The sequence below is a fragment of the Cavia porcellus genome, unplaced genomic scaffold (assembly GCF_034190915.1).
Source record: "Cavia porcellus strain 051 isolate PalLab524CR breed Dunkin Hartley unplaced genomic scaffold, mCavPor4.1 scaffold_2, whole genome shotgun sequence".
In the NCBI taxonomy this organism is placed as follows: domain Eukaryota; kingdom Metazoa; phylum Chordata; class Mammalia; order Rodentia; family Caviidae; genus Cavia; species Cavia porcellus.
Genome location: NW_026947485.1, coordinates 25,946,053 through 25,960,776, shown reverse-complemented (window position 1 = coordinate 25,960,776; position 14,724 = coordinate 25,946,053). Strand labels below are relative to the sequence as shown.

The 14,724-nt window shown below is 34.6% G+C and overlaps 1 protein-coding gene across 3 annotated transcripts in view; it reads right to left on the bottom strand.

Annotated features, from left to right (window-relative positions):
• Nucleotides 1–2,717: 2,717 nt before the first annotated feature.
• Nucleotides 2,718–14,724, bottom strand: part of Klhl7 (kelch like family member 7) — a 68,676-nt gene continuing 56,669 nt past the window's right edge. For all 3 annotated transcript variants that reach the window (XM_063239389.1, XM_003467826.5, XM_063239394.1), the window contains 4 exons: nucleotides 11,557–11,797; nucleotides 9,258–9,459; nucleotides 5,267–5,364; nucleotides 2,718–4,290 (listed from right to left, as the gene is read on the bottom strand). In XM_063239389.1, the coding sequence (XP_063095459.1) occupies nucleotides 4,007–4,290; nucleotides 5,267–5,364; nucleotides 9,258–9,459; nucleotides 11,557–11,797 (825 nt within the window). In that variant the 3' untranslated portion in view covers nucleotides 2,718–4,006. The remainder of the gene's footprint in view (nucleotides 4,291–5,266; nucleotides 5,365–9,257; nucleotides 9,460–11,556; nucleotides 11,798–14,724) is intronic.

The following is a 14,724-nucleotide window of genomic DNA, read 5'->3' as shown; positions in this document are numbered from 1 at the left end:
AAAAAAATGAGTGAAAATGTACCAATTATCTAGGGAATGATAATTGTGAATAGTTTTAGGGCAGAATTATGATACAGATTACTAGGGGAAAAATTTCATTGTAACCTACACTAAACCAGTTTATACATGTTCAAGTTAGTTGACGTAGCCTAGAGAATAGCTAGTATATTTAAAGTATCTTGGATGCCATATATTCTACATGGGCAATTATGCTAAATTATTAATATAATCATATTTTAATATGATTAAGTGGTTATTTTACCCTCGACAAATTTAGTCACATTTTTAAAAAGTACAAAATTCAAAACCCTGTATAAAAATGTTGAGAATAGTGAAATCTAGAGATAGAAGTGGTTCAAGTAAAGTCTTATTGAATTGGGGGGCATTAAAACCAATGACTGTTATTAAAATATCACAAGAAGACAGAAGGCCAGATGGAGATGGAAGCAGAGGCTGAAAGGATGCAGTGAGAAGCTAAGGAATGCCAAAGATCTGCTAGCAGCCACACCAGAAGCTAGGGGCAAGGGACAAGTGGTTTCTGTCTTAAGCAGAAGCTGATTCTACTACTGACGCTTTAATATAGCCGTACTGGACCTCTGGCCTTCTGAACTGTGCTGTTGTTTTGAGCCACACCAGCATTTGTTATTGATTTCTTGATGATAGCCATTCTTTCTGGAAATCTCACCATTGTTTTTTCATCTAAGTGACCAGTGATGCTGAACATTAGTTTGTATACTTATTTGCCATTTCTACTGGCAAAGAAGTGTCTATTCATCTCAGATGCCTTTATTTTGGATTGGGTCATTAAATTTTAGGGGGTCTGATTTGAGTTCCTTATATATTCTAGTTATTAGTCTTTTGTCTAAGGAACTGACAAAAATTTTTTCCCATACCGTGGTTTGTCTCTTAACTCTGTTGTTTCTTTGGCTGTGCAAAATCTTTTTTTAATGAGATTCCAGTTGTTGATTCTTTGTGATAGTTTCTGTGCAATGTTTTTGTTTGTAAAGTCTTTGCCTACACCATTTTTCAAGGGTTCTACCAACTTTATCTTCCAGGAGATTTAGTGTTTCAGTATTTAGATCTTGGATCCATTTTTATTTTAGTTTAGTGCTTTGTGAAAGATACGGGTCTAGTTTTAATCTTCAGCATATGGAAAGCCACTTTTTGCAGCATCATTTATTAAAGAAGTTGTCTTTCTTCCAAAATTGTTTGGCTCCTTCGTCAAAGATAAGGTAGCTACGTGTTTGGAGTTGTGACTGCATCTTCTAATCTGTTCCATTTATCCATAGGTCCATATTTTTTTTTTTGCCAGCATTATGCTGTTTTTTTTTTTATCATAGTAACTCTGTACGATTATTTCAAGTCAGGGCTTGTGATGCTCCCTGCCTTGCCTTTATTGCCCAGCATTGTTTTTCTATTCTAAGTCTCTTCTGGTGCCAAATAAATTTTAGAAAATGAGTTTTAGGGTCATTTTCTCTGATTCTGTGAGATACGTTGTTGGAATTTTGATTGGGATTGCATTAAATCTATATAATAATTTTGAAATATGGCCCTTTTCACTATATTAGTTTTTCCTACCAAGAACAAAGGCTATTTTTCCATTTTCTGCTATCTTCAATCTCCTTTTCTCAGAGTAATATAGTTTCCAGTGTAAAGGTCTTTCACTTCATTAGATTCCTAGGTATTTCATTTTTTGGATGCCATTGTGAAAGGGTTTGTTTCCCTGATTTCTCTGAGTTACTTGTATACAAGAATGCTATTGCTTTTTGATGACTTTCTATCCAGCTGTTACTAAATTTGGTTATTAAATCTAGAAGTTTTTTGATGGTGTTTTTGGGGGTCTTCTATGTAAAGTATCATGTCACCTACAAATAATAATTTAACTTCTTCCTTTCCTATTCCTCTTTCTCTTGTCTAATTGCTCTGGCTGAAGTTTCCAGGTCTATGTTAAGTAAGAGTGGAGACGATGGACATCCTTGTCTTTCTGATTTCAGAGAAAAGCTTTCTGTTTTTGTCCATTTAGTATGATGTTGGCTGTTGGTTTATCATAGATGGCTTATATCAGATTGAGATAAAGACTACCCTAACTTTCTCTAGGGCTTTTATCATGAATGGGTGCTGGACTTTGTAATAAGCTTTTCCTACATCTATTGAGATGATCATATGGTACTTGTCCTTGGCTCTGTTAAGATATTTGATTTGCATTTGTTGAACCATCCCTGCACCTCTGAGATGAATCCTACTTAGTCACGGGTGTATGTCCTTGATGATGCACTGCACTATTTGCTTGTATCTTATTCAGTACTTCTACATCTGTGTTCACTAGTGAGATTGGCCTGTAGTTCTCTTTTTTGGTTAGCTCCTTCTTTGATTTTGATATCAAGGTAATGCTTGATTCCAGAAATGAATTTGAGAACTTTACTTCCCTTTCAATTTCATTAAAGAGTTTGAGAAGTTGTGGCATTAGGCCTTCTCTTAAATTTAGAATGCTTTTTAATTTAAATGTTCTTAGATTTTAACTGTAACTTCTATATAAAGGAAACAAAATTAAAATAGGTACAGTGTTTCAAAAAAACAGCTACCAAATACATTGAGAATGAAAAACAAGGGCCGGGGATTTAGCTCAGCGGCATAAGTGCCTGCCTTACAAGTGTGTGGTCATGAGTTTGATCCCTGGTACCGATTAAAAAAAGAAAATGAAGAATAAAACTGAGCAGTTATTTTAAGAAAAAAATATTTATTATCCGATAAAAACAATTATGACAGTTTCACATGGCTCATTTCATACATAATGCAAGTGTAAAACATGACTGCGCAAGAAATTGTAGTTGAGTTGCCAAATCACAGACCACATACAAGCAATGAATAGGTGAGGACATACACTTAAATTATTACAAAACTGTTACAAACAACTGAATTAAATATCTTGATGTGTTCCCCTATGGAAAAAGAAATCATGTATCTTTTTAATCATAAGTTCAGCATCAACAATGATACTGTGATAAAGCTGTCACTGTTTTTCTAATGATCTAGAAGTCTGTTTTAAACAGTTTATCTTCTGCTAATCACTCTTATGACAATTTTATTTAACAGTGTGTCTGAAGATGTAGAATACTTTGTAAAACATTGGGTAAAAACAAAATAATGATAGGCACAAAGATTAACATCTTATGTTAAAAAGATGAAATACACTGAGTTGAATTGAATATATTTTATGAGGAGTTGAACACATTGTTGAATCTCACAATCTGTTTATGCAGTTTTGCAGGGAAGTACATGTACACCCTGCTTACTGTTACACTTTCTTTGAAATGGAATATATTTGGCAGTAAGTGAAATGAATTAAGTCAAGTAAAACTATGTGACAGAAAAGTGCTCCATCAGAGCTGCCTATCTTGACTTAGAATTTATACAATCATGTTTCTTAGTTGTGGACCAAACAAGAACAGAGACAGCTACACAGTACTTACATGATATATGAAAATAGAATCTAGAGCAATGATGAGGTTGCTTCAGTGATAAGCATCCCCCACTCTGCCATAATTAATTACAAATGTAAAATTCATTCAAGAAATTAATATTCCCAACAAATGGTTATAATTTCTCAAATTTTCTTGGTAGATATGTTTCTGATTATGTGGACAGCTAAAAGATGGTTGAAGAGTTAAGGAAATTCATATAATTTAGCCAGGTGTGGTGGTGCACAACTATACCCCATCTACTTATGAGGCTGAGGAAGGAGGATTCCAAGTTGGAGGGCAGTCTGGGCAATGCAGAGGAACTGCTTCTCAAGATAAAAGAGCTGGAGACGTACATCAGTGGTAGAACAACCCTGCATTCAATCTCCAGTAGGCGGGAGAGGAGAAAGGTTATTTGATAGGGTTCTTACTTCACTCACTTAAAATTTCATTCATCAAAACAACCACAACTTTGCAAACTAAACTCAGAACAAAGCTCTGGTGACCATATTTTTGAGTCTTGATGAATCTTGAAGTCCATTCATTTTTCATGTTTCCAGGGTCTCTTCATTTGCTCCACAAGTATCAACAACACAAATCAAACAACTTGTGACTGGGAAAGCCCGGACTTTGGAATTGGCCACCCATTTGTCTGTTTCAGTATTATATTCGAGGATGTGTCCTAATCGGCCTACACCTTGAAAACCAGCCAAGACATAAACGACAGAGCCAACAGCTGCACACTTCACAGTCACACCCTTCCATGGCATTGGTGACACCATCTTCCATTCATTTAATTTAATATCATAATATTCCACATTGTCCAGACCACCTTCAAAAGAATAAAACAACATGAATAATGTGAAAAACTATATGAACAGTTCTAAGACTGTCTAAGCATTTTTGTAGATTTTTCAACATTTTACTTTCAAAATAAAATTTTCATACCCAAAGTTTACAAGAATTTTATAATAAATGCCCTCAATATCTACTTCTTAAATTCTTTTCACTTTAACACAATAGAAACTTAATCTAAAAATTTTAAAGCACATTGATAGGGTTTCTATAAAACTGAAAATGTTCTATCCATCTTGGAGAAATCTAAAAAGTAAACTACTGATTTTTTTCTCAGACTAACTTTGATGATAACTATTCAAATGTCTTTTTCCTTCTCTTAGTCATTTATGGAAAATGGCAATGGATGAGGATAGATAGGAAAGAAGTTACTTCTTTATTATCCTTAAAACTTGAACATATAGACTAAAATGAAGCCATGACTACCCCAGGATTTAGTTTAGGCTGCCCATCATTCAGTATAATTAGGTAAGATTCTTCAGGCTATCATTAAGAAAACGGGAAAGTCAAATTTCATAACAACTATTGATTTTTTTTCACGCAATGTTTAGGAAAATTTATTTAGAACCCAGATATAAGGTCTAAAGCTTCTGTTTGAAGTTTCTAAAATTTTTTTGTTTTCACTGTTACAGTATTAGAGATCTAACCCAGGGCCTCATGCACTCTAGGCAAGTGCTCTACTACTGAGCTATATCTCCAGTTGTTTTAAAGGGTTGCAAAGTTTCACTGTTTCTGGAAACTACAAAATTAGACATAATGATGTAAGTGATAATGGCTGTATACTTAGATTTTTTTTTTGGTACTGGGGATGGAACTCATGACCTCACGCTTGCCAGGCAGGTACTTATTCCACTGAGCTATATTCCCAGCCTGTTAGATTTTTAAGAAACACTTCAGTAATTTAAGATGAGGAATATCATAGGAAAATTGAACAGTGAATTAACAAAATATACCTAAACCATTCTGACCACCCACAGCAAATATCTTGTCTTTTACAAATACCAGCCCATGATTCTTCCGGGCCTCAATCATTGGACAGAGCTCAGTCCATCTGAAAAAAAAAGAAAGAAAGGAAGGAAGGAAGAGTTTAATGTGCTTATTTATAGGAAGTGACTTATTCTAATGAGAGGTCTGTAATTCTAATATAAATAAATGCTAATTTGCTTCTATGTATATAAATATATGTATACACAAAATATTTGACAGTGATTATGGGCAGTGTTTTTTTTTTTTTTTTTTTGGTCTTTCTGAGGCAGGGTCTCCCTATGCAGTTCAGGTTGGCTTTGAGCTTACTTTGTAGCCCAGGCTGGTCTTGAACTTGCAATGATCTTCCTGCCTCAGCCTCTCGATGTTGGGATTACAGGCGTGAGCCACCATGCCTGGCTTATGGGGCAGTTTTTTTATAAATGGGATAAACTGGGATTTTATTTTTTTGAATTCTGATAGAATATGAGAAATAGAGCCTATCTGGAGATTATTAACACACCTTTCAAAGGCATCCATTTCCTACAGTTTGTAGTAATTTTTAAAATGGCAACAAAAGAAAGAGAAGATACATAACAGAACATAAAACACTGATTTTTTTTTTTTTTTGAGACAGGTTTCAGGAGGCAGTTCAGGTTGGCCTTGAACTTATAAGGCTGGCCTCAAACTTGCAGTGATTCTCCTGCCTCAGCCAAGTGCGGAGATTACAAGTGTGCGTCACCACGCCCAACTAAAGCACTAATTCTGTCACTTTTTAAAACAAATGTAACCCAGGGCCTTTGCCCTGCATTCCCACTTTGTCTTATTTGTAACTTTGAGACAGAGACAAGTTGCCCACACTACGCTCAATCTTGCAATCTTTTTTAGACAGGGGGTTGCTATGCAGTTCAGGCTGTCCGTGAGCTCACTTTATACCCCAGGCTAGTCTTGAACTTGTGACGATCCTCCTGCCTCTGCCTCTCCAGTTCTAGGATTACAGGCATGTGCCACCATGCTTGGCCTAACTTGCAATCTTTTTATCTCAGCCTCCCAGAGTGCGAAAATTATAGGTGTGTCTCTCCAGGCTTGACCTTATGTGGCTTTTAACATATATTTATGTATATGTAGGTACAACACAAAGTTATAATGGGCCTTAGGCAGTCAGCATTTCCATCTTTAAAGCAATACTTAGAACTTTCACCAGCTTTGATTTTAAAAGTTCTATTAAGTTTGTCCAGTTCAATAACATCCTGTTGCATTGCCCACAATCATCAGTAATGAAACTGAGATTAAAAATACAGTGGATTTGTTGAAGGTTACTAATTTCATAGGTAGTATCACTATACACATAAATAACACAAACAACTGTGTTTGGCTATTTTTTCAATTCTCCTTCTGAGTACTTCCCTGACTGGTATCAGTCATTATGAAAATGTCCTAGTGCCTGAGTTTTGTGCTCTCACAACATATACCAAAAGACTCCAAGCAACGACAACAAAAGGGAACTTTGCTATAACTTTGTAAGACAGTAATTTATCTCTTCAAAACAATTTTCCTTTTCATACATATGATCTTATAAAACATACCTAGGGCACAATGATTCAATCTGAAATCTTAACAACTCTTTTAAATGGCTCCACAGCCACCACTCTCATTTCTGAAGCACCTTGTAAGGTGGGCAGCACAACTTCTGATTGTCCAGGTGAAATGACCACCATATAGATAGAAGTGGGAAAGTCAGTGAATACGAGGTTTCCACTGCCTGCCACACAGTGAGCTTTACAGAGTCAGCTGTTATTCATGTGTTGGAGAAACTTAATTTATCCATTGCCTTCTTCTCCAAATGGGTCAATGATACAAAATGAGAACATGTTTTGTGTATATCTAAATCTCCTAACAGTACAGAAGCTGCAAATATCCTCTTCCTTCTATAACTCATATGGAGAATACTGTGCACCACCCCTGTTCTTCCACTTGAAGTTTAGTGTTTAGAAGGTTTTCTTAAAATTTTGACTGCTCACACTGTATCATACTGTTGCCCTAGGTTAATTTCAATGGCTTTCAATTAAACATATTCTAGTTACAAAACACTTAAGAGAAATGACAAAATTGAAAAAAAAGTTCTTATAAAAAAACTTAGATGTGATTTAAATATTTTAGAAAGAAAATTGTAGTGTACAACACTATTTTGAGACTTGGCTAATTATATACACAAAATAAAAATTGAAGGGCAATGAAGAAAACAAAGATTTCAGATTTCACATGAAAGCTCAATACAAACAAAAGAAATGCTAAACCTTATAATTTTTACATATTCCTCAAACTGAAAATCCGTCTAATCTTTTGTCTGTTCACTTTAATTTTTGTGGTGCTGGGTAATGAACTGAGAGCTCTTCTATTCCTACTGCTCTGCCACTGAGCTATATCCTCACCCTGGTATGCACTTACTTTTAAAAAATAATGAGGTTACAGAATTTCTTTCTACTTTTTCCCTATGAATGAGAGCACAGTGATTTATACTGATATTGCCCAAATAAAGATCTCAAAATTTAGAAGTACAGAGTTTATATGCCTCTGGATTCCATTTTAAAAGGTTTTTTAGAAATTGGGGGGGGGGCTGGGGATTTAGCTCAGTGGTGTAAACACCTGCCTTGCAAGCAGGCGGTCATGAGTTCGATCCCTGGTACCGATAAAAATGAAATGAAAAAAAATGAAATGGAAAAACAATTAGGCAGTAGTATGAATCAGATTACAAATTTCCAACTAGTGTGCTGTAACATGTTTTGAGCATTAGGTTTATAGGAAGGTATAAGTTCATAATGGAGGGAAAACAGTAAGCACTTCCACTCTGGCGAGTACAACCTGTACTTTGTAAACCACTGGAAAGCAGTGTATTTGATCTTATCAGATCACTATTCTTAACACAAATGATAAATTTCCAGGCAAGTTGCTTTCCCTTCTATTCCTTGTATTAGTAACATGTTGAGCAAAAAATGAGAAAAAAAACTGCAATTGTACTTTAATTTGAGGGAAAAAGGTTATTGATTATGCTTCCTCAAATCTTTATTTAAAAGCAGGAAGCACAAATAGATTAAAGTATATGATTAATCATGTTATATATAATTAACTTCTTAATTAAAAAAGCAACAGAATGGAAGATATCTATGCTTGGTAGTATGGCAATAGTTTTTACATATAAAATATGAAGCACAAGTTTTGGTGCAACTCTGGTATAACATCTACCTGGAACATATTTACTCAACAGTTTGTTCTGATAAACAACAACAATGGGCAATCCAACCAAATGAACAAGTGATCTTTATTATCAAAGCCCTTGGGTACGTCAATAAACTGTATTTATTTATTTTCTAACAGTGTTTAATGTCACTGTATTTACTGTCATTTCCATTATTCATTGAATAGTAAAACTCCTTTGGTTACATTCAATGGATCCCCTCATTATAAACTACAGGTTAGAAAAATGAACTATTTTATTCCTTAGCATTTTGTCTTTTAAAAGTAGTTATTTGCTTCTCATTTAGGAATAATTTAATACACATTAATTCAAATATTTTCTTTAGGAAGTATGAACCAAAAAGATGTATCTGGCAATATGGCTTATTAGTACCATAGTCAGTACATAATATTTCCACTTAAGGGTAAATTTGTAACTGATTATAATGTCCTTCTCCCTTGTATTTCCTAACCTCTCAAACCAAAGTATTTATGAGTTTGATGAATTAATCAGATATATCTCTTTCATGGGTGTTTACACAAAGGACCAGAAAGAAGGCCTTCCATGGGTCAAGTCATTTCTTAGGTGCAAGAGAAGGGTCAAGGCATTCAAGGCTTGGGCAACACTGTTTGTTTGTACAGTCTTAATGTAAGAACTGAATTCTTCTAATGGGTTTCCTCAGCCTTTTCATATCTTCAACTCAGCTTACAGAATTACTGTGAAATAGGTTTTAAATTGATACGTACGTTTCTGTGGCAGGATCATAAACTTCACAGGAATTAAGCACTCTCCCAGAAACATTGTTCCCTAAGCTCCCACCACAAACATAGATCAGGCCATTGGCTTCCACCATTCCGTGGCTGCAGCGCTGTGTCAGCATGCTGGGCTTCGTGTGCCAGCTTTCTGTTCTTGTGTCATAGCACTCAAATAAATACAGAGCTGAGTTTCCTGAAAAACAGAAGGGTATTGCTGTGTTTTAACTGTGTTTGTGTGGTATGGGAAGAAAAGGACTGCAGGGTAGACATATATAATGAAAGTGAAAATTTAGGCTTGTTGAATCATTTTTATATTCAACACAACAAAAATGTAGGAATAGGTCAAGAAAAAGCTAATAACCCTGCTTGACAGACCCAGAAGAACATAAAAAATGGATCTATTGGAAAGATTTATTTATTGGTAATTAAATGTCAGAAGAAAACTGGTTTATTTCTAAAGGAAATAAGGAACATTACATAAGTCTTCAAGGCTAGTACATTATGTTGAGATTTATCTTAACTTTTAAATATTTATATAGGATGGGAAACATAGCTACTTACAGATGGTAAATTCACCTTAAAATAAATTTTCAATTTCATAAACTATGAAATTTCATAAAACGTACCTGATCATACTCTTAAGGTTTATTTACTATTCTATCATTATATCCTGCATCATTAACTAAATTATATTGTACTTCTTGATTACTCTCAGAGATTGTATGCGTAAGCCCTGAAGTCATGCTAGTCCATTCCTGAGTATACTTTCAAAGTATCAAATGTAAGGTATATACTGATTGTACATTTTATTTTATTTTATGTATTTCATTTTTTGTACTGGTGATAGAACTCACGACCTTAAACTTGCCAGGCAGGCACTTACGCCACTGAGCTAAATCCCTAACCCTGATTGTACATTTTAAAGGAAAAATACACACTCATCATGTTTTGAAACTTTTGTATATTATAAGAACTTGACAAAGAATTCTGGAGATAATACTATTAAGTGTTTTTTTTTTTTCTTTCCTAAGAAAACAGTGAGACCTTAACCTATTTCTTATCTCCCACTGTTTTAGGGGTAATGCCAGATGATACAGAAATAATTACAACACAGCTCCCTTTGTATTTCTTTATTACAACTAAGTTCTATGAAAAGTAAAGATCAGAGAATAACACATAGAAAGAAAAATGGCCATGCCCAGCAATAGTTTGTTAAACAATCTTAGCTTGTTAAACATTAAGGGTGATGGACAGACACTAGAAAACACACAGTATATACAGACTGCTAAAAAAATGTATACACACTTAAGTAGTCTGTTGTACTAATAAATGTCTGGAAGCTATGGCCACCACTTATAACACCTCTTGTAACTATACAGGTCAAACGTAACTTGTATTATTTTCATGATGTCTCAATAAATTTAGTATTAAAATATTTACACAAGTTTTTCTTTTATTTATTTATTTTTTTGGTGGATTCTGTAGATTAAAAGGAAAAAAATCCACTAAGCAAAAACTTGACTTAGTAGAGTAAATGCTGAAGAAATGACGTTACCTAACAGTTACTTTCTCTCATTGTTAGGACTGTTTTTGAAACATGCTGTATGATGACATTACATGAATAACGCTTTTAAAGAGAGCATTTTAAGTAACAGTTAAGAAATCACAGCTTTTCCGGTATACATTTGACATGTGGTGGTGGTGGGGGGTAAAATTTAAAACAGGTAAATATACTGACCACAAGTTAAAAATTTTCTGGATTAATATCAAAATAGCAAGGAAAAAAAACCCTTAAAATTTAAATTCCATACCTTAAATTTCCTTGGTCTTCCTAGTTTTCTTTATAAGCCCATTATTTAGCTAAAGAAATTACTTGAAAAGATGAAAGCATATAAAAGCTATTATGTGTCTAGTCTAGACCTAGAATATTCATTTAGAAAAATTAATCATTTAGAAAAAGATTACTAAATACTAAAAAGCCATTAATGAGAAAAGTTTTTGTACACATACTCACATTAGGTCAAAATCTTGAAATATCAGATACTGTCAACTAATGCTTTATTGCAATTAAAAAAAGGGCAATTAAGAATATTAGGAAGCTGGCATCCTTGCAAATTCTTGATTTAAAGGATTAAAGTAAGCCTTCAAGGAAATGGGTTCTAAAATGTGACAAACATGTATTTAAAATACCAAAAAGTATGTGAATACCAATTTTTAAAAAAAATACAAAAGCTAAAATATTTAGATTTAAGTAACTCCTCTTAAACAAAAAATATCAAGAAGTCCTTACCTACTTCTGAGCCTCCAGATGTATAAATTTTGCCTTCCGCAGCACAGGCAGCAAGGCTGTCTCGAGGTGTTGGAGGGCCCAGCTTGGAGTACCAGCTGTCCTTCACTACGTTGTAGCAGTCCATTCGTTTTATGGGGAACAGCTGGGAGCCACCCAAAATGTATACTACATTGTCCCAAAACACACATGCTGCATCTCTTCGCTTTTCAAATGGACAGCGGATGTCTGTCCAGCTATAATCCTGAAACAGGAAAAGGCAGGAAGCTTCCATTAATGGAATGATGTAAGTGAAAAAGACAAACCATAGATATTGTTGAGGAAATACAAGATACAAAAACGTTTTAAGTTGCTGAAATTCATATACTAATGTTCGGCTTGAGACTATGAGCCAATGTAATCTGTGATTTCTTCAGAATGTTGTTTAGTTGGGGTACAGAGCAAGAGAAAGGTACATGGTTGCTTGGGGTCCTTCCCAGCTTTGAAATAAATATATTTGGCTATACTATTATTATGCTGTTTTGTATTCCATTATTGAAGGTAAATAATAAAACTCTACATACGGGTTGTGAACATGATCAAAATAATTTATACTTATTCAAACTCCCTCAAAACATATGAAACTGGGAAAGAAGATGGATAAAGGGGTTGAGGGAATAATATATATTATGTGTACGTGTACATCTGCCCAAATGGAACACATTAATCTATATAACCAATATGCAATGATCAAAAAATATGTGCGTGTATGTTAAAAATCTAACTCTAAAGTCATTTCTTAAAGCTTACTTTTTCAAATGTATCTCCATCTCTTTCCTGCCAGATGTATAGACTAATATAAAAAAATGGATATTATGAAGTCCAAACTGCCATTAACTTACTGATACCTAGAGGCAGAAGGTATTTTGTGAGCTTGTTAGAGATTCTACTTTTCTATAAATATTTACTTGGTCTAGTGTAGTCAACCAGATTCTTAAAACTGAAGTAGCTGAGTAAGGAGTTCTAAGTAGTCAGGGTATTCTCTCTCTAGTGATTAGAAGACTCTACCAGTACTTTACAATAAGAGCTGTTTACAGCATCACTGTTTCTTACATTTGACAGCAATTCAGGGTGCTTTTGCTCAATTTTCACATATATGTATGTGGAAAAGACCTAAAGATACAGACTGCTGGCTTTCTGAGAAAGGAAGCTAGGGTTTCTGCCATTTTCTAAAAATAGCTAAAATTAATCAAGATCAGACAGGATTCCAAACAACTCTTTTTTTTTTTTTTTTTTTTTTTGTCTTTTTCCTTTTTATTGGTACCAGGGATCGAACTCACGACTGCCTGCTTACCAGGCAGGCGCTTATGCTGCTGAGCTAAATCTCCAGCATCCAAACAACTCTTAATCTCACTGAGCAAAGGACTATGTGCAATTTTAACACTGGATTCCCTCTAGATAAATCTGACTGACCTGTATCATGTGACTATCCAGGGTATCAGGTATTTGTTGGATTTGATTAATGTATCGTAAGAACATGGGGGATGGTTTGTTCAGAAACAAGGGCTCCTATGTAGGGACCTTTTGTGAAGATAAACATCCTGACTCAGGTCAAAACAAACCAAAAACTACTAAAACCAAACAGAACAACAAAAATCTCAAACTAGGATTTACGCCTCCTAGGATGCATATGTATTGTCAGGCAAACACAATTATAAGATGAACACAACATTTTCCCTAAGGTTCAGTTTTACTCAATGGACACTGTAAAACAAGGGGAAAATATTTTCACTTATTCTTAGGGAAACAGTATACCACAGAATGAGAGAAATAATGGCCTTATTCTACAGGGAATAATCCCTCAAAGGTAAACTAAATTATTCTCTTACATAGTCTACAAATCCACTTATAATTACTATCTGGTCAAATTTACTTGGCAGAGAAATACAATTTAGCTGGATGCAGTGGTAAATGCTGAAACAGAAGAATCACTGTGAGTTCAAGGCTAGCCCGGTCTACATAGCCCACATGACATAGTAAGGCTATATCTCAAAAACAAAACAAAACAAAACAAAACAAAACAACAAAACTCAACTTCATTAATAAACTAAATTAACTGAATGCATTTCAAATCCTGTCATTCTTACACCTAAATTATTGGATAATTTTTAGTAGAAAGCTATGTAGAAACTTTTTTTTTCTCTCAGGTATTGGGGATTCAATCCAGTGGTTTGCCCAAGCTAGGCAATTGCTCTACTACTGAGTTACAGTTGCAGTCCTTTTTATTTTTAGACAGAATCTTGCTAAATTGCACAGGATGGTCTCAAACTCTCAATCTTCCTATCCTAGCTAGGATTCCTACTTTTAATCTTCCTATTCCTAGCTAGCTAGGATTATAGGCAAGTGCCACTATGCCTGGCATTTTCCGTATCTTTCCATGTTCTTTCTTAATCTTAGCAAGAAAAAATTGGTTACACATACTTGTGAAAGATTTTCAAGATCTACTGATCTTCAAATTAAATTAACTGCTTATGTAGGAACTGGGACTAAAAAAAGAGAAACAAATGTATGTGTATTTTTTTAATCCAAATGCTTAAATATTTAGACATCAGGATGAGGGTTTCAAAGAATGAAATAATTCTACAGAGTTTGATAAAAGAACAGTTTTAACTTCCTAGTACTTCTCAAAGCTTAGAGTAGGGATAAATATCTTTTCATATGTACCTTTTACACATGGCTCAGTTATACGCTAAACCTAAGAGCTAAAATAAATTGCTTTCTTGGAACTATTAGTACCAGGGAAAAAAGGACTAGCCTGTGAGTGCGAGAGAGGAAGAGGAAAAGAGATCAAGTTGGGTTCCAATGTCTCTAGAATTAGTTAAGGCCCCAAACTGGTCCCAGACTGATCTTAAACTCTTGAGCTCGACAGATCTTCCTACTTCAGCTTCCTGTGTGCTGGAACTACAGTTGCCAGGCCTTCATTTTTTTGGTGGTGGTGGTGGGGTTACTGGGAATTGAATTTACGATCTCGAACTTGGCGGGCAGGTGCTTATGCCGCTGAGCTAAATCCCTGGTCCAGGCCTTCAATTTTTAAAATATTTAATGACAGTTTTCATAATCATGGCTATTGTAGTATATATCAAACATTAAGCTTGATAACTATTAATTACATATAATTTTGTGCCTAACACA